We start from the raw sequence: 22,085 nt of genomic DNA, 5'->3' as shown, positions 1-22,085 counted from the left end.
CGCTCCATCACTTGGTGCGCACGCGTGGCCATAGGCTGTCGCTAGTCATTCCCGGGCGTCTAGCCTCCAAACCTCCAGCTGCAGAGCGCGCTGTGCGTTTTCGGCTTTAATGGGACGCTTCGTAGTCTAATCTTCCCTTCTCCCCATCAAAGTTGGAGAGAGAGAGAGGGAGGGGGGCGCTCCCTCCCCATCTTCGGCGGAGGAACAAATGCTTCCTCGTCTTCGGCGTCCTTCGCTCTGTCTGGAGACAGGAGAGCGGCATCAGTATGCACTTAATTACAGCTCTGTCTCTTCTGTCGGACATCCGTCCTCGGTTGCCCGTGTGTGTCTGTCTTCCTTGAGTGCGGGGACCATACCCTAGAGCGTAGACTCTCTCGTCCGATCAGCCAGCAGAGAAAGTTGGCACCAGTGCTGTGGCTCATTAACCGATGGGCAGCATGGCAGTGGGGCATCGAATGCTCACGGTAGAGTAAGAATCCGCCCGATGTGACTCGGCTGATTGAAGATCACAAGTGCTCAGAGAAAGAGGAGTCGGTTTACTCCGGGGGTCATGGGGCGCCCGGAGAAAGCCAGCCTAGTGGACCGCAAGTGAGGAAGTCTCTGGATCTCCAAGGCCCCGGAACCCCATTTTGACTCGCTCCTGCTGGGACCTGTTTTCACGTGTAACTCCCCTGGCCAGTGTCTCAGCCGAGAACAAGGCCTTCAGGCTGCATCCGTGGCAGACCACAGATACACAGTCGTCGGTCTTGAACATGGCCTTGAGTTTAGAGCCGGCCAGCAAGATCCCGCCGTGTGAACTCTGGGAAGGAGGCAACAGTGGGGAAGGGAGGTGAATTTACCTGGTGGAGACGCAGCTCCCCTTGGCAGTGAGATTTTCAGTGGGAAAGAGCTGACTCGGCCCAGCCAGACTTACTTCCTAAAATGCCTACTTATTTCCGTGGTTAGCTCTAGTTTTACCGCGGGGACTCCCAAGCTGGGTGCAGGGGCTGTGGGGAGGAAGCCAATTATGGACGTTCTCTTGTGTTCCCCTCTTCTCTTGTTGACTCTGTTGGATCTAGACGGGCTGGGGTGGCCAGGGGAGGGCGTGGGCCTCCGAAAGAGTCACGACCTGCGGCCCAAACCCACACCCCGGGTTCCTGGCACCTGAAACTTCCAGCACCTCGAAGGCAGAACTAACAAGGAAGGTGTAGAAAGTCAAGCGAGATCACAGGTTCCAGAAGGAGCTTTTCTGATACCTCTGATAAGACTCACGGGAGGGGCTTTTCGATCCTTCACTTTCAAGCCCCGCCCCTGGAGATTCAGATGTCATGGGTCTGGCAGGGGAGACTAACAAATGCATACATATATTTTTTTTAATGTTTATTTTTGACAGAGAGAGAGACAGAGCATGAGCAGAGGAGGGGCAGAGAGAGAGGGAGACACAGAATGGGAAGCAGGCTCCAGGCTCTGAGCTGTCGGCACAGAGCTGGACGTGGGGCTTGAACTCACAAACTGTGAGATCATGACCTGAGCCGAAGTTAGATGCTTAACCCACTGAGCTACCCAGGCACCCCAACAAATGCATATTTTAACACGGAAAACATTGAGCGGTGAAGGCATCGTTTGGGAGATTTGAAAAACACTCTAGCCCACCCAGCAGGGAGGCAAAAAACTGAAAGTTGGGGGGTGGTCTTTGGAGGGGGAGGCCACTTCAAGCTGAGGAGAAGAGAATAACAATACCCCATAATTCTACTTTTAAAAATTTTTTAACTTTATTTACTTATTTTGAGAGAGAGAGAGAGCATAAGGGAGCAGGGCAGAGAGAGGGAGAGAGAGAATCCCAAACAGGGCTTGAACTCACAAACCGTGAGATCGTGACCTGGACGCTTAACCAACTGAGCCACCCAGGTGCCCCGTCCTACCCCACAATTCCTAAGACAGCTGCTAGCACGGTCTTCGGCATCAGGAAAACCGAGGTTTGAAACCCAGCTTTGCCGTATGACCTTCCAAAGTTAACTTAGTATCCCACAGCTCATCCGTACAAGAGGAATAATTTGTCCCCATTGAGGTCGAGAAAGAATAAAATGAGGTAATGGGTCAAAAGCATGTAGCACATGCCCGGCACGTTCAGCACTCAACAAAGCAATCAAAAATAAAATGATACTGGGGCTTGGGGTGGCTCTGTCAGCTAAGGGCCCGAGACTTCAGGGCCTAAGCGACTTCGGCTCAAGTCATGCTCTCATGGTTCATGAGTTTGAGCCCCACATGGGGCTTCCTGCTGTCAGGACAGAGCCCGCTTCGGATCCTCTGTCTCCCTCTCTCTCCACCCCTCCCCCGTTCTCTCTCTCTCTCTCTTTCAAAAATAAATAAATATTTAAAAATAAATAAATAATAAAATGTTAAAATTTCACTATCATTACGGCCAAGGCACACCAATGGGCTTTGTGTCTTCTGTCACCACCTCTCCTTCTCCTCTCTCACCTCCCTCACTTATAATCGAGGGGACTTTTTTTTGTGTGTGACGGGACTGGCAGAAACGAATACAGCCACGGGAGCCAAGAAAAGTCACAAGCCAGTGTCAGGATCGAAGCACTCACCCTGCCCTTTGTAGCAAGATTAGCAAAAGGCTCTAAGAATAATTGCCAATTACCTGATCATTCTCCAGATCAACGGAGTCAGGGCTGGACGCCCTGACAAGTCTGACCTGGTCTGGTTGCCCATTTGACACAGACAGAGAAAATGGAAGAGACCACGAAAGCCACACAATTATGCTAGGGAGCAGCGGCCAAGAGAGCAGCGCCCTCTGGACCCCCCGACCTCGGGATGCAGCCAAGCTCTGCACATGGAGCCACAGTTGGCGCTTGGGAGCCAGGCATCCTGACCCCCACCTTCCTCTCTTTTTGCCCCTTCACTTTTTTCCCATTGCGCGGTCTGCAGAGATGGTCGATACCAGTCCGGTGATAAAAGCGACCTCGAACATGGAAAAAGCACAGCTCTTGAGCCGACCCACGTCTGATCTAATCCTATGAGGCAGATGGGGAAGCTCTATCACCCAGAAGAGGCTTGAGTGGATTTGTCCAGGCTCAGGTAGCTAGGGACTGTTGAAGGCAGGATTCGGATCCAGGCCTAACTCAGAAGCCTTGATGCTTCCCACCTTGGACCAGGAAACCTGCCTGGCCCCAAACGACCTTGATCTGCCCTCAGGTCGCCCGCGTACCCTGTCCTCCCGTCCCCAGGCCAGTTCCTGCCCCGCGACTGTGAGCCCGGGATGCACGCTGGCTGGTGATCAATGTTACACAACAGGGACATTTGTCGATGAGAGTTGCAAACTGGCAGTCTATACAGATTGAGCCACAGCCGCTGACACCGTGAAAGCAAATGAGCCTTTCCAAAGGCTGTGCGGAAATACATTTAAATGACAATGCTTAAGGGCCCAGAGACTGTGGCTGAGGGAGTGTCCGGACAGCCATCATCCTGGGGCTCCTCTCCCAGGGTGTAATCCCTCTCTATGTTGAGATCGTCATCGGTAATGTTCCGGCTGCTCTGGTTTCCTACCGAAGGGTGCCATCGGAGTGACAGCAGTAAGACAGTGACAGCAGCTGGCACGTGCTAGGAGCTCACCGTGGGCGAGGCACCCATCCGTCCATGCGTGCCTGTGTGCTTTACATGCATCAACCTACTGAACAGTGACGGTCCTGGGGCACAGGAAGCCATCGCCCCATTTTACAGCTGGGGACACTGAGGCCCAGAGAGGTTAGAGCCAGGCGCCAGCTAGCAATGGACAGAAGTGGGTCTCGGGTAAATGCAGTGGATTTCAGACATGAATCTGCCAAACGGCTGCCAGGGCCAGCCCCTGTTTAAAATTACTAAGTGGGTTTGCATTCAAGGCAAAAATAAACCACAGAAAGTTATCAGCAGGGTATACACTGCCCACCACGGTCTGGCCCCAGCCACCCCATGTCTCCAGCTTCCCCTCTAGTCACCATCTGCTCCCCATCATAGTCCTCTTTTGTGCCAGGCCTCCACAGTCTTCCTGCTCCGAACCCATCTCATGATTCAAAATCTTCAACTCTTTCTGTGTCTCCCACAAGGTCAGTTTTTAATTATTTAGTGTAAAAAAAAAAAAAAAAAAGTCCCCCCCCGCCTCCTCAATCCAGTACAATATAGCCTTGAACCAGGGCACAGGGCTTGGAGAAAAGAGTGTGGGTTTGTTACAACCCCCACTCATCCTTCATGGCACGTCCTTGTGCAGTGAACAAGCTGCCCAACTGTACATGGTGGTCCTGCCCCACAGACTGAGTTAGAGGCCTGTTCTTTCTGCCCTATTAGCATGCAAAGCTTTATGTCTTTCTAAGCATCTATCGCACCAAATGTGACCATTTCTCCTTTCCTATTACCCCTCCCAGTACATTACACAACTAGTGTGTGAGACTCTTACGCCCCTGCTTTCTGTAACCCTAATGCTTAGCTCGGGCCTGGCAGGATCAACCCTAAGTCTCCATTGTCAGCCAAAGGAAGAAAAGAAGGGAGCAGGAGAGAGAGGAAAGGAGAGGAAGGGAGAGTCAGGAGACAGGGAAGAAGGCAGCCCCCATATCTGTGGGGGGACTTGGCAAGCTCCGGGCCACCACCTTAGGCCCCCAACTCAGGAGGCGGAGGAGCTAACCCCCATCCCCGGCCCCAAGCTAACAGGCGTCTTTTCTCCTCTTCCCCAGATGTGGCCCAGGAAGGAGACGCTGGCCCTTCCGGTGCTTCCCTTCTGCCCTCGGGAGCACTAGAGAGCAGCAGTCTGAGCAAAGGGAGCCGCGAAGAGAGAGCGACGACGGCCCCTCCGAATCCAGCGCAGTCAGGGGAAGATCTCAGCGAGCCGGGGCTGCAAGGGACAGCCCCCTCTGCCGCTCTGTCCACAGCGCTGCCCGAGGAGGCCGCCACCAAGCGCGCCCTCCCCTCCGGGAAGAGGCTGCCTTCTCTCAAGCAGGTGAACTCGGCCAGGAAGCAGCTGCGGCCCAAGGCCACCTCCGCCGCAGCCGTCCAGAGGGCTCTGTCCCAGCCGGCATCCTCCGGCCCGGGGCTCCTCTCCTCCGCCACGGAGAAGCCCCGCCCACCGGGGGACCCCGAGCCCGCAGCCTCCGAGGAGCCACTGTGGCTGGACCGGAAGGCAGGTGCGGACCCCACGACGCCCGCGCCCCTGCAGATCTCCCCCTTCACCTCGCGGCCCTACGTGGCCCACACGCTCCCCCAGAAGCCAGACCCTGGGGAGCCCTCCGTGCCTGATGACCCCCACGAGGCTCCCCCTGAGGACGCTAGTCCCATGACCTTGGTGGACAAAGGTGAGAGCGAACTGACCGGCTCAGCCTCCGAGGAGAGCCAGGAGACCACGACGTCCACCATCATCACCACCACGGTCATCACGACTGAGCAGGCTCCAGGTAAGCAGCCCCCAGACGCTCCAGCCCTCCTGCGGCAGCCGGGAGGCACCCACTGGGTGCAGAGCGGGTGGGGGGGGGGGAGGCGGGCCAGGGAGGTCGAGGCCCCACCATCAGTTGCCATCAATGGAGCCCTGACTGTGAGCTTGACCCTGTGGCTCGGAATTAATATCCCCATTTTAAAGACGAGACGACAGGGGCGCCTGGGTGGCTCAGTCGGTTGAGTGTCCAGCTCAGGTCTCGCGGTCCGTGAGTTCGAGCCCCGCGTCAGGCTCTGGGCTGATGGCTCAGAGCCTGGAGCCTGCTTCCGCTTCTGTGTCTCCCTCTCTCTCTCTGCCCCTCCCCCATTTCATGCTCCGCCTCTCTCTGTCTCAAAAATAAACAAACATTGAAAGAAATTAAATTAACTAAAGATGAGACAACTGAGACGCAGAGACATCGAACAACCTGCCTGAGGCCACACCGCCAAAGAGCAGGATTCAAACTGTCTTCAGCGGGAACCGAATCTCTCCGCCTGCCCAGAAGGCCCCGGCCTTTTCAAAGTGCCTTCACTGTTCCACGTACTTCCGGGACCTGGTAAAATGCATTTCCACGTTCCGGTCTCACTTCTGTCCTCTGTTCTGCCTTCAAGCAGAGAAGTGGCAGTCCACATGGATCTTGGACAAGTGCACTGTGGCCTCCCTTTAAAGAAGTGTGAGCTCTGGGTTCGAATCCCGCTCCCTGTGTGAGCCTGGTGCAGGCGCTGCCCCCCTCTGAGCTTTGGTGCAGGCGTCTCCAAAACGGGGATGAAGCACGCCTGGGTGGCTCAGCGGGCTGGGCGGCCGACTCCGGATCTCACGGTTCCTGGGATCGAGCCCCGCATCGGGCTCCTCGCTGACAGCGAGGAACCTGCTTGGGATTCTCTCGCTCGCTCTCCCCCTGCCCTTCCCCCACTCGCATGCACGCACCCATGCACGCACGGGCGCGTGCTCTCCCTCTCTCTCCCTTTTAAAAATAAATAAAATGGGGGTGAAATATCTGACTCTACAGGGGTGAATGGGGTGAGGGGCACCCCGCGGCAGCAGCAAGCAATCATCCTGTGTCAGCCACTGCTGTTTTTTTTATCTTGTTGACTCTGGGACTGAAGGAGAATCACCAGCAGTGGGAGGAGTGGGGACGGGGGAATGTGGCTGTCCCAGAGCCCCGCTGTCACCCCGCGGCCACCTGAGCTGCCCTCGGTGTCCTGATTCAAGTCCTTCCTCCAGCTCCCTGCAGTGTGAGCTTCTCCGATCCTGAGGGGTACATCGACTCCAGTGACTACCCGCCACTGCCCCTCAGCAGCTTCCTGGAGTGTACATACAACGTGATGGTCTACACTGGCTATGGTGTGGAGCTCCAGGTAAGCGCGGAAGGGCGCTCTGCCGTGCCTGCCCTTTCCAGCGGGCAAAGGCTCGGAGGGCCGTCTGAGCCAGACTTGCCGGTATCCCCCTAGCCCCCTTGGCCCCCTCTTTGCCCTGACCAGGGCATATTGAGCTGGGTTTTGTTGAATGAATAGGAGTCCCCAACGCAGTGCTCAGCTGGAATAGCTTGGCATACACGGAGGAGGGGCACATGTTGACGAATTGTGAGGCATTATACCCAGGAGAGTCCTCCTCTGCCCCTCTCGAGCACACACACACACACACACACACACACACACACACACTCACACACACAGGGGAGCCCCGCCTGGGTCATGCGATCGGTAAAACGTTTGCCTAGAAACTAACAACGGAAGAGCAAAGTGACTTAGGGCTCAAACATCTGGGTGTAAGTCCCAGCTCTGCCAATGAAAGCTGTGTGGCTTTGGGCAAGGGACTTTACATCTCTGAGCCTCAGTCTCCCCATCAGAAAAATAGAGATGGTAACGCCACCGCTTCACAGATTTTCGGGGCGACAGAACTAGGACGGTGCCCGGTGCCCAGTGGGCAGTCAGCCAGAGCCTAGCGCAGCGCACGTTACCTGTGATCCTCGCCCTAGTTCCTGGCCTTCCCCAAGTGACGCCCCCCACCCCATCTTTAGAAGCCCCTTTTAAAAACTGGAACAAGGAGGGGTGCCTGGGAGCGGGAACTGTCCAGTTCACTGCCCCCCAGGAGAGGAGGGGGGTGTGGTTGGGAAAGAAAGCTGGTCCCACGTGGTGGCAGACCCATCCAGGCCAAAGTGGGAGGTCCCGACGTGTGCCTTTTTCTAACGGACAGTAGGGAGCCAGCGAAAGTTTCGGAACTGGGTTGGCTGTGATCTAACCAGAACTTTACTTGAGGGAGGTTTTTCTGACTTGCATGGGAAGGACAGAAAGTAAGCCCCTCAGCAGCAGGACCTGTGGTCTTGGCCCCCAGAGCTTAGCAGAGTGTGTGGCATGCAGTAGGTAATTAATAAATGTTCATGGACTTAAAATAAACCGGACGATGGTTGCCGTCCATCTGAATCTGGTACTCGGCGGACCCTCTCCTTTTACTCTGTGTCTAACGCTGGATTACCAGGCACAGGATGCCTTCACGGAGCACCTACTGTATACCCATCACAGCTGTTTACCCCGAGGGATACGGTGGCATGCAAACAGGTGCAGTACCTGCCCTTAAGGAGTACGTTTTGTGGTTGAGACAGATGCACTTAGAAGACATTAGGATGCCACTTGAAGAGGTCTCTAGTGGGAATTTATAGGGCATGTTGTTGAATCACACTAGAGGGATGGGCCAGGCTCCTTGGCAGTCAGGGAAGGTCTCACAGAGAAGGGCAATTTTAGTGGGGCTTTGGCGAATGAGTAGGAGTTCATCAAAGAGGGAACAAGAATAAGGTGTGTGATCTGAAAGGGACAGGGCTCGTGGGCGAGGCCTGCCCTGCTCAGATGAGGGGCAGAGGGGTTGGGATCCCAGCGTAAAGGAGAGGCACAAAAATCCAGAGCGGGCACTGGGAGCTGACCAAAGACCACACCTACCCCTACTCCCACTTGTACAATGTCTTTGTGCACAATTAAATTATCCCCCTTCTTTCTCTTCCAAGCCTGGAGAGCGGACTTGGAAAATCAAGTGTGCAGTTCTTTGTGGAAGTTCTGGAGTTAGAGCCATCATTTTATAGCATAGGAGGGCGGCCCTGAGAATGCCTTAGAAATGAGCCCCTCCCTCCGTCACTTACCAGTTCGTGCAGAAAGGGGAAGAATGAATTCGATCTACATAAGTATTTATCGAACCCCTGCTCTGTGCTATGTTCCAGGCACTGGGGCCACTGAGCAAATGGAAAAAAATGCCTGCCTTTGTGGGGAGCTTACATTCTGGTGGAATGCCTTATTCTGTCTCCCTGGAGATGGGGCTTCAGGCACAAGCTGATCAAGCCCTTGCCCTCCCCCTCCCACCATCTCCAGGAGAACTTCCCTCAGCTGCCAGCCTGCAGCAACCTCTCTCTTGAGACTGATCCATGGACCTTCCAGATCTCTGCAGTGCCTCTGCCCTGCAGCTTGGGTTTACTCTGGTCCCTCAGCCTTTGGGGATATTCGGGGGGCCTAGATGTTTCCAGGGCCCCAAATGTTTCCAGGGCTGGGGCTTGGGGCCCGTCTGTCCCCTTGACTAGGGGCTGGCCGAGGGCTGCGGTGTTGGCATTGGCTGGGGTCTGTTCAGAGTGCTACATTGGTAGTGGGTTTCTCTCTGCCCCTGCCTGTGCCCAGGTGAAGAGTGTGAACCTGTCTGACGGGGAGCTGCTCTCCATCCGCGGGGTGGACGGTCCCACCCTGACTGTCCTAGCCAACCAGACTCTCCTGGTAGAGGGGCAGGTCATTCGAAGCCCCACCAACACCATCTCTGTCTACTTCCGGACCTTCCAGGACGACGTCTTCGGGAACTTTCAACTGCACTACCAGGGTAAGCTCACAGCAAGGCCGATGGGGTGTAGCTGTTTGGCTCAGTTTCCCTGTGGAACCAAGAATTCTCATGTGCCCGGGGTCCCTCTGGCAGTTACATAAAACCTCTGGACCCCCACTCAGAAGAAGCACAAAATAAAACAAATAAAAACACAAAATAAAAACAAGTAAAATAAAAAAACAAAAGCACAAAATAAAAGCTGTACAATTAAAAAAAAAAAGGACACCAGTCATCTTGAATTACAGTTGTCAAAATATTGTTTTAATCTGTGCTATCATAATCTGCGTGCTTCTTTATTACCACATTAAATAATAATCCCCCTTGGGAGTTCTGATAATTACTGTAATTTCAAAGTACTGAGGCACATAAGAGATATGTCAAGATATCTATTATGATAAGAAAATACCTGCGATTTCTCTCGGTGACGAAGTCACAGGTTCCGCAAATACGTCAGTTTGTCGCCGCCATTCGCGGCTGAAGGAAACACCACGGTTCGGTTCAAGGTTAATGAAAACAAGCAAAGCCACTTTGTTTCCCATTTAGGTTCCTGGCTCCTGCATGTATCTGATAAATGAACCCCACGCAAGTCGGTGGGCTTCTGGTAACCAGCCTCAACCCCCGGGGTTGGGGGGGGGGGGTCCTGCTGTCTCTTTTCTGTGACAATGTTACTTTCTTTCCTTTTTGCCTGTTTCTGAGACTCCTCTCTTGCTTTCGGTTCACCTTGCTCTCCTCTCCCCCTTCCTGCCTCCTTCCTTCTCTTTCCCTCCCTCTCTTTTGCCTCTTTTATTTGCCTCCCTCCATTCTCCCTTCCTTCTGGCTCTCTCTCTCTCCCTATCCCATTCCCCCACGTCCTGAGCCCTGCCCATGACCTCCGATTACTTCCCTTAGCCAGAAGCTCCCACTGGGTAACTTCCCAGATATCCGCTCGGGAAAGTAGAGTCTGGATACTGGGCACCATCCACGGTGACGTCAGATGGACCAGACAGACATCTGGAGAAACGGTTCACTTTGAACTTTTCCCCTGGATGTTTCTGAAACAGGTGGATGAGTGTGCATGACCATGTTCCAGTGTTGAGGCTACGCGCTGTGGTCTTTGTTCATGGCAGAATATGGGGAGAAAAACAGCTGGTGGGGCCCTCGAGTTGGATGTGATCCCCCAGAGGAGTTCTGGGACTATGGATATCTTATGCAGCAGGGGTGGTCAGACCACAGTCCGGGGAGGGGCTGGGACGGGTTTCACACCCTCTTAGGAAATTCGAGGAGCTCAGCATGGCCACATAGAACCTTCTGCCACTCCCAGCAGACACTGGGTCAAGGAGGCTCTTCCTCAGAGTTTCCTGTTTAATCCGTACGACCGCTGTGAGGCAGGGACTGTTGTCAACTCCACTGGAAAGAGGAGGAGAGCCAAGTTCAGGTCACTGTGTCCCTTTCTCCAAGTCACGTAGTGCCTAAGTGATGGAGGAAGAGCTTACACTCACATTGGTCTCCTCCAAAGCCCAACCCTGTACGTGGCCAGGACAGTTATTTTCTAAATTTTTTTTAACGTTTATTTATTTTTGGGACAGAGAGAGACAGAGCATGAACCGGGGAGGGGCAGAGAGAGAGGGAGACACAGAATCGGAAGCAGGCTCCAGGCTCTGAGCCATCAGCCCAGAGCCCGACGCAGGGCTCAAACTCACGGACCGCAAGATCGTGACCTGAGCTGAAGTCGGACGCTCAACCGACTGAGCCACCCAGGCGCCCCGAGGACAGTTATTTTCAAGCTGTCTTACCCTTTGGCATTTCCTGAGGGGGGGCTCGTTCTAGTTCTGGTCCAGGACTCTGCATGTTTAACAAACGCCGAAGATGTTTGTGCTGGCAGGACTACCCTACCTGGCTCATTCTGCCCCTCCTCTGCCCAAGCAGGTGGCCATTCTGTGTCCACGTGGAGAGGGGCTCAAATGACATGGGAACTCATTTTTCACCCCAAACCTGTGATCTCGGCGGGGGGGGGGGGGCGGGGGCAGGGTGGGGACCTTGCAGCCTAGAAAAAGTGCCAGTCTGGCAGTCTCTGCATCCACGGGAGTCACAAAAACACCCCCCCAGGGGCCTCATCTTTTCTTCTCAGCTCAAACTGGCTCCCAGGAGGTGGGTCACATGCATCATCTCTCCCCCCTCTGAGAGTTGACTGTCTGCCTTTGCATTTCTTCGCAGCCTTCATGCTGAGCTGCAGTTTTCCTCGCCGGCCCGACTATGGGGATGTCACAGTGATGGACCTGCATTCGGGTGGGGTGGCCCACTTCCACTGCCACCTGGGTTACGAGCTCCAGGGGGCCAAGACGCTGACTTGCATTAACGCCTCCAAGCCCCACTGGAGCAGCCAGGAGCCCATCTGTTCAGGTACACTCCAGCCTCGGCAGCCCAGACACCAATAGTCCACTCAGAGGAGAGGCCAACCCCAGGGCATTAGACCGACCTCAGGGATAGGCGCTCAGCCCCGGGCAAAGAGGCTGCTCCCAGGACAGACGACCGATGCCATTCAAATCTTTAGTTCATAGGGGAGAAAAGACACAGAACCTAAAATTCACCATTAGTGACATTTAGGACATCTGCAGCATCACGCCACGGTTACCACTGTGTAGTTCCAGACCGCCTTCAATAGCCCCAAAGGAAACCTCATAGCCATTTGGACTCACTTTCCATTTTCCCCTCCCCCTTCCGCCCTTGGCATCCACCATCATGCTTTCTGTTATCTACGGATCTGCTTATTCTGGACATTCTGTGTAAATGCGATCACCCAGCATATGTGGTCTTTGGCAGCTGGCTTCGGGATCATGTTTTCAAGGTTCACCCACGCCATAGCCTGGGGAGCACTTGATTCTTTTCTATGGCTGTGTAATATGCCATCGTGTGGCTGGGCCCCCATTTTATGTGTTTATTCCCTGGTGGACACCTGAGTCTTCCTCACTTTTTGGCAATTATGAATAATGCTTCTGTGAGCATCTGTGTGCAAGTTTCTATGTACAAGTTTCTGTACAAGTTTATTTTCTTTCTTTATTTTAAAAGGTTTCTCTATTTTTTTATGCCCGCATTTCCTTTTATTCTTTTTTTAACTCGTTTTATTTTTTATTTTTTTTAATTTGCATCCAAATTAGTTAGCATATAGTGCAACAATGATTTCAGGAGTAGATTCCTTAGTGCCCCTTACGCATTTACTTTTGAGAGCGAGAGAAAGAGAGAGAGAGCAGAGGAGGGGCAGAGAGAGAGGGAGAGAGAGAATCCCAAGCAGCCTCTGCACAGTCAGCACAGAGCCCGACACAGGGCTTGAACTCATGAACCGCGAGATCATGTCCTGAGTCAGACGCTTAACTGACTGAGCCACCCAGGTGCCCCGGAGGACGTATGTTTTCATTTCTCTTGGGTCGATACCCAGGAGTGGCATCACTGGGTCATATGGTGATTCTGTGCTTAACTTTTTAAAGAGTTGTCAAGCTATTTTCCACAGAGGCTGCAGCGTTTGACCTTCCCACCAGCTGTGTAAAGTACCGATTTCTCCACGTCCTCACCAACACTTATTATACACATTTTCTTTTTATGCCTTTAGCCATCCTGGTGCATGTGAAGCTCTCTCGTCATGGTGGTTTTGATCTGCATTTCCCTGATGGCTCATCATATTGAGCAACTTTTCCAATGTGCTTCTTGGCCATTTGTAGATCTTCTCTTTTTTCAATGTTTATATACTTATTTATTTATTTATTTTGAGAGAAAAAGAGAGAGAGAAAGAGAGAGAGAATGAGCAGGGCTCGATCCCACCACCCTGGGATCATGACCTGAGCCGAAATCAAGAGTCAGAGCTCAAACGACAGAGCCACCCAGGCGCCCCCCCCCCCCCGCCTTTGTAGATCGTCTAAGCGAAGTATCTATTCAGGTCCTTTGCCCGTTGTTTTTTAAAATTTTGTTACTTGTCTTTTTATTGTTGAGTCATAACAGTACTTTGTATATTCTGGATATTAGATCCTTATCGGGTATATGATGTGCAAACATCTTCTCCTGCTCTGTGGGTTGTTTGTCACGTCTTGATAGTGTCCTTTGATGCAGAAAACCTTTTCATTTTGACAAAGTGTCAAAAAAATGATCAATTTTTCTTTTGTCCCTGTGCTTTTGGTGTGCCTGCAGCCACATTTTGAACCCAGTCGATAGATACTGAGAAACTGCCAGGGATGCTGTAAATGTTCACAGCAATCTTGCATGATGAGAGCCATTACTTTCATTTTACAGATGAGGAAACAGAGGCTCACGGAGGTGAAGTCACTCACCCAAAGCCACCACAGAAATTGAAATGAGTCCAGAACCCTTCTCTCCTGAGCTGTGTTTCTCAAAGTGTGGTCTACAGACCAGCAAGATTATTGCAGATGCATAATCCTGGGCCCCCTATGACACTACTGGATCATAATCTACATTTTAACATGCCCATAGACTGACAAGCACTGGGCTATGCCACACTGTCCCTGCACCCGTGGTCATAGGCTTGACCATCCTCAACTGTCAAGAGAGCAAAACTCTGTCAGATTCTCAAAAGTTACGACGGTGGTCAGGACAGTATAGGTTGCCCGTAAGAACTGAGCACCCAGAGCACGAACCATGTACAAAGAGAATCCTGGGAATAATAATAAATTATTCCCTCTCTCCAGGCATTCAGAGTCCGTGGAATCCAAAAAGCAAATGAAACCTGATGACAAATTCTGAGCTTTGATTGTTGCAATATTGTTCCCCCAAGGCCCTTCAGAATTTCTCTTCTCTTCTCTTCTTTTTAACAGAGGGGAAAAAATCCAAACCATAGGGCCATTGGCCTCAGTGCGTCTCTCGCGTTAATTTTTATCTATGTGTGAAATCAGAGAGGAATTAAGCCTCATTTTGTGCTAAGAAAGATGGATGGGGAGCCACGGCTGGGAAATTGAAGGCAAACAGAGCCATCAGTTGGCTTAATAAGGCAAGGAACGGGAGCAGAGAGGCAGCAGATGAGCGGCAGCTTGGGGTGGACAGATGGCCGGTGCCCCCACCGGGGACAGTGTTCTCCATCTCGCCAGCCCCTGAGCCATAGGACAATAGAACTGGCTATATTTTGAGTACCTACTCTGTGCCAGGCATGGCGCCAAGACCCGTATTATGCATCGGTTCACCGATTTCTCACCCCAGTCCTGGAAGCAGGCTGGAATTCTTATCACCATTTTATAGTGAACTCAAGGTTCAGAACTCTCTAGATCCACAGCAGGTGAGTGGCACAGGCAGGGTTTCAACCTCCGCTTTAGGACAGGCGAAAGACAGACAGACAAACACACGCACCCACGCACGCACCTCTGTCCGTGGTGCTGAAACAAGGAGGGGGCGCTTCTTGGCAATGTCTTCGCTGTAAATCCGCAGAATCCAGAGCGCAGCAGAAAGTGATCTACCTTTTTCTCCCGCTGCAAGCCCTTATTAGTCATGCAGTCACTCAACAAACCCTTAATGAGACCCAGGTATCTCCTAAAAATAAGACTCAGGCTATTTCCTCGCATTCGTGCATCTCCCTCTGGTGCACAAATCACTTTTTAAATATTTCTTTATTAGCTTTTTATGATAAAAGTAATATATGTTGTGGTTTAAAAAAAAGTCAAGAAATCCAAGTGTCAAGACAGAAGCAAATCACTTTTATATTTATGGTCTCAATAGAGTTTTGCAAATAGCTCATTGAAACAGGTATGGAAGACCATTTTGTAACTTGTTTTCTTCCCCACTGAAAATTTCGAGTGCATTTTTCCATATTCTCAAGCATTCTTTAAGGGTATGATTTTTAATAACGTGTGAATGGGACGCATTTATTTCCCCAAATGGCTGTGAGTGGACATGCGTGTTGTTTCCCATTTTTCGCTCTTAGAAACACTTCAGCAGTGAACACCTTTATTCATAAATCTTGGGGGAAATCTCTCAATCTCCTTTTTAGCACAAACTCCCAGAACTTTAATGAGTCGGTCAGTTTGGGAACATACTTTCTGAATTTTTCTCCAAATTGCTCTCCTGAAAGGTCGGAGTCATTTGCATCCTAACCAGTGATGAGGGAGAGGGCCCATTTCCCACCACCTGTCCCATCGGTGAGCGATGGCCGCTTTTTATCTTGCCCAATCAGGCAGATGGAAACAGAATATAATCTAGAATTGCCTTTCTTTTATTGTGGGTGAGGCTGCATTTTTAGTGCCTACTAAATACTAAAAGTATATTTCTTCCTTTGTGAATGGCCTGTTTGTGTCCTTGTTACCGTCTTCTCAGAAAGAATCAGGGCACAGCCAGTGCCGTGGAGGAACCCTTAAATCACAGTTGGTCCCTGTCATGGAACGCCAAGGGGGTGGTTCCAGTCGTGAAATGAGGTCTCCTATCGAACTGGATGAACCTTGTCCAAGGGGAGAGGACTTTTACAGCGTGTCCCTCTTCCCATCCCATTTCCTCCTGCTAAGGGCTAGGGGTGGGGAGATATCTCTCTCTCTCTCTCTCTCTCTCTCTCTCTCTCTCTGCTTTCCTCTCATGACCACCCACCCCATTCTCTGCCCCCAGCCCCTTGCGGAGGGGCTGTGCACAACGCCACCATTGGCCGCGTCCTCTCCCCAAGTTACCCTGGAAACGCCAACGGGAGCCAGCTCTGCGTGTGGACAATCAAAGCTCCAGAGGGCCAGAAGCTGCATCTGCATTTTGAAAGACTGTCGTTGCATGAGAAGGACAGGTGAGCCTCTGAGGGTTCCCAGCCTCACTCCTTCCCAGAGTGTCAGAATGTGACTAAGGATCTGGAGTCTTGCAATGGCTTCTGGAGGTTGAGAAAGGAAAGCCTGGGGAGGCTGGCAAGGATGTTAGACACCATCGGCTTCAATCTCCTTTCACAGGTCGGGAAACTCGGGCATGGAGAGGGAAAGGGACTCGCCCCAGGTCATACAGCAGGGAAGGGGAAGAGGCAGGAACGGAATCCAGATCCCCCCATGCTGCACTGACCCAGTCTGTCTCCTGCATGTCCTTTTTTGCAGTTAACAAAGAGGGAGTATTCACTGAGCACCTGCTCTGTGCCCAGTCACATACTAGGCTCTATGGAGAACAGGAGAGAAGTAGCAAAACTTGGTTTCCGATTGGATAGGAAACTGACGTGGAAAAACTGTGCTTGTACACGTGAAGGAACTTGGGAGAAGTTTCAGGGCAGTATCTAAGCAAGAGCATGTCTGTAGACTCTAAGTGATATGCATAGGATCCAGAATCTTAGAACTTTAATATTCTATGGTTTTATGTTAGAATATTCTTTTTTACTTTAACTTTTTTAATGTTTTTATTTATTATTGAGAGAGAGCATGAGCATGGGAGGGGCAGAAAGAGGGGGAGACACAGAATTCGAAGCAGGCTTCAGGCTCTGAGACATCAGCACAGAGCCTGACGCGGGGCTCAAACCCACAAACCGCGAGATCATGACCTGAGCCGAAGTCAGACGCTTTACCGGCTGAGCCGCCCAGGCGCCCTTAGAGTATTCTTGAATGTTCCAGAAAACGAGGACCAGAGCTGCTTAGACTTGCTGTCTTAGGTCGTGTTCCCTTGGAAACAGTCATGGAGACAAGGATGTTAGGGAAAGTAGCTCATTTGGGAGCTAATCTTGGAAAGCACTGGTAAAGGCATAGGGCAGCAGGCAGGACAGGAAAAGAGTCAACACGGTGCGTGTTAATGAGCAGGTGCCTCTGCAGGGGCCATGGGGGTTCTATCTGCTGGGGGCCTCTGCAAAACCGTATGGAGCCTGGTCCTTTCGGAAAGGCGAGGGAGCTGAGGTACTGACCCACCACCACCCCCCCAGCTATCACTGCATGAGGGATGCTTCTGGACACTCTAACTCCCCAGCGTTGCCAGCCACCCTTTGAGCTGGTTGAGCTGACAGATTCTCAGAGATCTGGGGCAGGAAGCCAGCCCCCTCCTCATCCCAAACACAGTGGACATGAGGCAAAGTGAGAAAATTGTCGCTTCGACATTCATGCATTTTGGTAACATTAGAAATTCGTCTGGGCAACATAAAGTAAACCTTTTTTATGAGTCACAGTAAAAAAAAAAAAAAAAACAACTCAAAAGATTTAAAATGCCTCTTTATGACTCTATAAAAGAAATTGATCTAATTTGTATACTATTTCCCTCCTTATTTTTGCATAATTTCTTTAAAAATACCAGGACTAGCAAGGAGCCGAGTGTCAAATGACTTTAATAACAGCAAAAATGAATGCCAGCATTTTGCCTAACACATTTTATTTTTCAGGGCACTCGATCCTGTCATATTCTCAATGCCCACCTGTAAGATAGGTGGGAGAGACATTACGATCCCTCCCTTCCCAACTGTGGAAACTGAGGCCCAAGATGTGCTGAGACTTATGTCAACCCAATCGCTGGGGAGTTGGGAAGTGAGAATCAGGAATTATAAATCAGTTGATTTATAATAAAATGCTTATAAATTTGACCCGTGTGCCTGCTTTGTCCTCGGCATGTTATGCACAAGGCCTTTAATCTCCACACTCTGAGGTAGGCTCAGAATGTGAAGTAGGCACCCGTTTTACAGACGAAGAAACAGAGGCTCGGAGCTGTGAAGCGTCCCTGTCCAAAGTCACACAGCTCAGAAGTTACAGAGTTGAGACTCTGGTTGTCTGACTACCGCTCTTTCAGTGCATTAATCTCTACTCCTCAATTAGTCATAATAATTGATATCAGTTAATTAGTCTGGTTCATAACATCACACACAGCACTTTTCCTATAACCTCAGGATCCACCCGTGAGTCTAGATTAAGCATGCTACACAAAAGGAAGCAGGTTCCCTAAAGCAGAGCAGCTCGACCGGGCAAGTCAGGGGCAGAGTCGGGATCTGGGTCTGGGAGCGAGGCACACGCCTCCCACTGCTGCTGTGGGTCAGTGATCTTCCTGTCCTTCCCCCTGCTGTCAGGATGATGGTCTACAGTGGCTTGATCAACAAGTCAGCTCTTCTCTATGACTCCCTCCAAACCGAGAGCGTCCCCTTTGAGGGTCTGCTGAGTGAGGGCAACAGCATCCGCATTGAGTTCACGTCCGACCAGGCACGGGCAGCCTCAGCCTTCAACATCCGGTTCGAGGGTGAGAGTCCCCGGGGGGCCTCCCCCATCCCGGGTGATGGTGTGTGAGTGGAGGAAGTGTGGCAGAGCTGGGCTGGGTCCTGGGAGCTAGAAATCTGACCTGCTAAGGCCGAGGGCGACCCAGAGGCCAGACTGCCCTTTTGACTTTCAAAGGCAGAGCCTGCAGGGTTGAGAGGGCAGAAGTTTGTATTCCCATTTTAGAGATGAAAATAATGAGGTCGCCAAAAGAGAAGTGAATGCTCCAAGGCAGGTCAGCAGGTCAGCTGGAATCGGAAAGTGGGGTCTGGTGCCCATTTTCCTTGGAGCTTGTCTAAACAGCAGGAGGGGACCCATCTTCTGAGATCCAGCTCTCCGGGGAGCCCCTGCCTCATCTGAGCTGCTGCCCCTCTTTTGTATCCCCACCCCAGCCTTTGAGAAAGGCCACTGTTATGAGCCCTACATTCAGAATGGGAATTTCACCACATCCGACCCGACCTATAACATCGGCACCATAGTGGAGTTCACCTGCGATCCCGGCCACTCTCTGGAGCAGGGTCCGGCCATCATCGAGTGCATCAATGTGCGGGACCCGTACTGGAACGACACAGAGCCCCTATGCAGAGGTGAGTGGCCCCACCGTCCTCCTCCCAGGGTGCCTCAGGGACCTGGACCCCCTCAGATGAAAAGGTCAAGGCCCCGGTTTAGAAGTATGTCACCAATTTACATACCAATTTAGCATTAGAACCCTTTCCGGGGCTCACCGTCCTTTGGGTCAAATTTGCTGCTGGTCCCTGAGAAAATTCCAAGCTTGATAAATTTTTAAAGGTGCCCCTTCCTACAAGCACAGACCCCATAGTGCATAGCTCAGTGAAAAGATCTCTGCATGGATTTCAGCTCCTCTGTACCCGCTTGCTATGTACTTTTGTGCAGTGCACAACCCACCCAACCACACACGGCAGCCCTGAGTTCAATTAATAATAATGATGCTATTGATACTAGTTGCCAAGGGCTGCATTTTCTCATTTAACCCTCACTACAATCCTGTGAGGCACATAATATTGACCCCATTTACAGCTGAGGAACCCAAAGCCATGAGGAACCAGACCGGTCCTAAGAACAGACTGAGGGTAACTGGTAGAGGTAGAAATGGCACTTGGGTCTCCTTTTTTCTCAGAGACCTGTGCTCTGAGCCCCTCTGGACGGTGTTGGCTGGGTCGAATCCTCCTCTCCACGAGCTCCCGGGGCTCTGCCCTGCCTCCTTCCCCACATGCCAGGCCGCGGAGCCAGCTCAAGCCTGGATGCATATGCAGCATGTGGTGGAAGGAAGAGAGCCCTTGCTCCTGGCAGCCGCCGCCTGGATGGCGGTTGGCGTGAAGTCACAGCTTCGTCGTGGTGAGGGATTGATCCCTGTATTAAATGTGCTGGTTTAACAGAGCGGAATTTATTGGTGCTTTGGCCTCTGCCACGTTGAGAACTTTCCAAAGCGGTAAACAGAGTGGAATTTAAAGAGCCAGGCACCAGCACGGCCACACCTCTCCTTCCAGTTCAGAACCAGGCTCTTCGGCAGTAACACTGACTAAGAATTACTGAGCTCTCGCCTTGTGCCAGGGGCTGTGCTGCATTCGCCCCCATGAGCTCAATCAGTTAAGCTTCAGGATAAGCCGACGGAGTCAGCACTGGCCTTACTGCAGCTGTGCGGAGGAAGGGGCCTGAGACTCCAAAACGGCGCATGCCTGGTCACGGAGTCTGTTGGGGGCAGAGATTCGAACCCAGGTCCACCTGAATGGAACGAGGCATCCCTTAGCCGCTACTCACTCTGCACAAGAATAGGGCTGTTGGGGATTCTCCAGAATGGGGAGCTCTGTCCTTGATCCTGAGAGAGCTATAGGGCCCGTAGCCCCTACCCTACCAACCCTCAGCGGAAGGAGGCAGGCAGCCGGCCCCAACTTAATCATCCCGCACACGCGCACAGACCGCCTGAGGCTCAGGCACCTGTTCACGGTGCACAGCGAGCCGTGACTGTCGGGCTCCAGAGCCCATGCGCTTAACCGCTACGATCTTGGCTTCCTTGTGAATCAAGCGTGTCTGTCTCTTGTCTGTCCGTCTCTGTCCCCTACAGCTACGTGTGGCGGGGAGCTCTCTGCCGTGGCCGGGGTGGTGCTGTCCCCGAACTGGCCAGAGCCGTACGTGGAAGGTGAAGATTGTATCTGGAAGATTCACGTGGGGGAAGAGAAACGGATCTTCTTAGATATCCAGTTGTGAGTGTTTATGATGGGGGACCAACTGCCCCTGCTTTGTTCTTTCAGCCATCGCTAGTGAAGCAGCTACTATGTGTCAGGGGCCGTGCGAAGAACTGGGGTCCCAGTGGCAGGAGAAACAACATCGTAAACACACAGAGTCCCTAGCCTCCAGACACCAGGTCTACTAAGGAAGCAGGCATGAAGTGGGGCAATGCACCAATAATCACATCCCGTAACTTTGGTGAGCGATGTTCTAGGTGGGGATTTGACATAAAGGGGGAGGTCAGAAAAGCCTTCCCTGAGGATCTGATCTGATACTAAAGCTCAGAACTAACGGACGAGCCGGAATACATGTATCTGAAAGGAACAGAACATGCAAAGGCCCTGTGGCGAGAAAAAGCCTGTGAACTGCCTGCGTAGTCAGGAGGAGGGGGGAGGTTTAACAGGTACTCCGCCTATGGTAGCAGTTCATTTTCTTCACCTGTCTCTCTCAACTAGAACGGAAGGTCCTCGTAGTGAGGGCTTGCTCTCATTTAGCTCTGTTCTGGGGTCTAGCACCGAGCCTGACACATAGTGAGGTGCTCAGGAGATCACTGCTGAGTGAAGAAACACTGTAATGAATGGAGAGTTACCTGCCTGTGCGGCTGTTGGCTGTACTCTGTGGGGGCACCTAGTAGAGGCTCCATCTAGAACTTGCCCCCTCCTGAACTCCCCAGGGCTGGGGAGAAGCAGACAGAGACAGATGGTGGTGTTTGGAGAAGCAGAAGAAAGGGCTGCCCGGCAGGCCCAGACACCGTGGCTTGGACAGTGGAGAGCAGGGCGGGGTATGCCAAGCTCTGAAGAGCCTTTCTGGAGGCAGCCTGGGCCTCAGGGGGTCAGCGCTCCCCTCAAGCCTGAAGCCAGAACCCAGTCGGCTGGGAAGCATGACTCAGGGCCTGCCGTGCCGTGCAGAGGAGGCTGGCAAGGGGGAAGTCATTTGCAAAATTATGAGTGACCGTCTTTTGAAGCTGTCCCTCAGAGGCTGCCCCAGAACCTTCTATCCCAGTTGAATCAAAGAGGCACAGACCTCGCACAGGTGCCCCTTGTGGACTTCGGGCCAGGCCAACCTGGGTCAGAATCCCATCCCCTTCGCTCCCCCGCGGTTTGACCTCGGGCTTCTCCCTGGCTCTGGCGCTTCTTGTCTGTTATGAGGGCCTTGGAACATCCGTGTCCCGCGGCTGCTGGAGGCAGCGTGTGAACATCCCTCGCCCATCCTTGCTGTCTCTCACTCCTGTTCCCACCTCCCTGGCTTCCAGAGTCTGCTGCAAAGTGCTCATTCACGCAACACCTCATTCTCGAGGGTCTGCCGTGAGCCAGTCCCCGTTGTAGGCTCCAGAAAGGCTCTGACCGTTGCCCCTTGGGCAGTCAAGTTTATATTGGAGAAGAGCAGGTTGGATTGTCTCTATTAACTCTGGGCGGGGGTGGGGACATACG

The 22,085-nt window shown here is 52.3% G+C and overlaps 1 protein-coding gene across 3 annotated transcripts in view; it reads left to right on the top strand.

The window, feature by feature from the left end:
- Nucleotides 1–22,085, top strand: part of SEZ6L (seizure related 6 homolog like) — a 177,576-nt gene that overhangs the window by 103,725 nt on the left and 51,766 nt on the right. For all 3 annotated transcript variants that reach the window (XM_060612880.3, XM_060612881.3, XM_060612879.3), the window contains exons 2-9: nucleotides 4,692–5,405; nucleotides 6,647–6,780; nucleotides 9,079–9,271; nucleotides 11,465–11,650; nucleotides 15,836–16,001; nucleotides 18,228–18,394; nucleotides 18,801–18,995; nucleotides 20,492–20,630. In XM_060612880.3, coding sequence (XP_060468863.1) covers nucleotides 4,692–5,405; nucleotides 6,647–6,780; nucleotides 9,079–9,271; nucleotides 11,465–11,650; nucleotides 15,836–16,001; nucleotides 18,228–18,394; nucleotides 18,801–18,995; nucleotides 20,492–20,630 — 1,894 coding nt within the window. The remainder of the gene's footprint in view (nucleotides 1–4,691; nucleotides 5,406–6,646; nucleotides 6,781–9,078; nucleotides 9,272–11,464; nucleotides 11,651–15,835; nucleotides 16,002–18,227; nucleotides 18,395–18,800; nucleotides 18,996–20,491; nucleotides 20,631–22,085) is intronic.

The sequence above is a fragment of the Panthera onca genome, chromosome D3 (assembly GCF_046562875.1).
Source record: "Panthera onca isolate mPanOnc1 chromosome D3, mPanOnc1 haplotype 2, whole genome shotgun sequence".
Taxonomy (NCBI): Eukaryota; Metazoa; Chordata; class Mammalia; order Carnivora; family Felidae; genus Panthera; species Panthera onca.
Note: the sequence above shows the minus strand (reverse complement) of the source record. Positions and strands in the feature narration are given on the sequence as shown.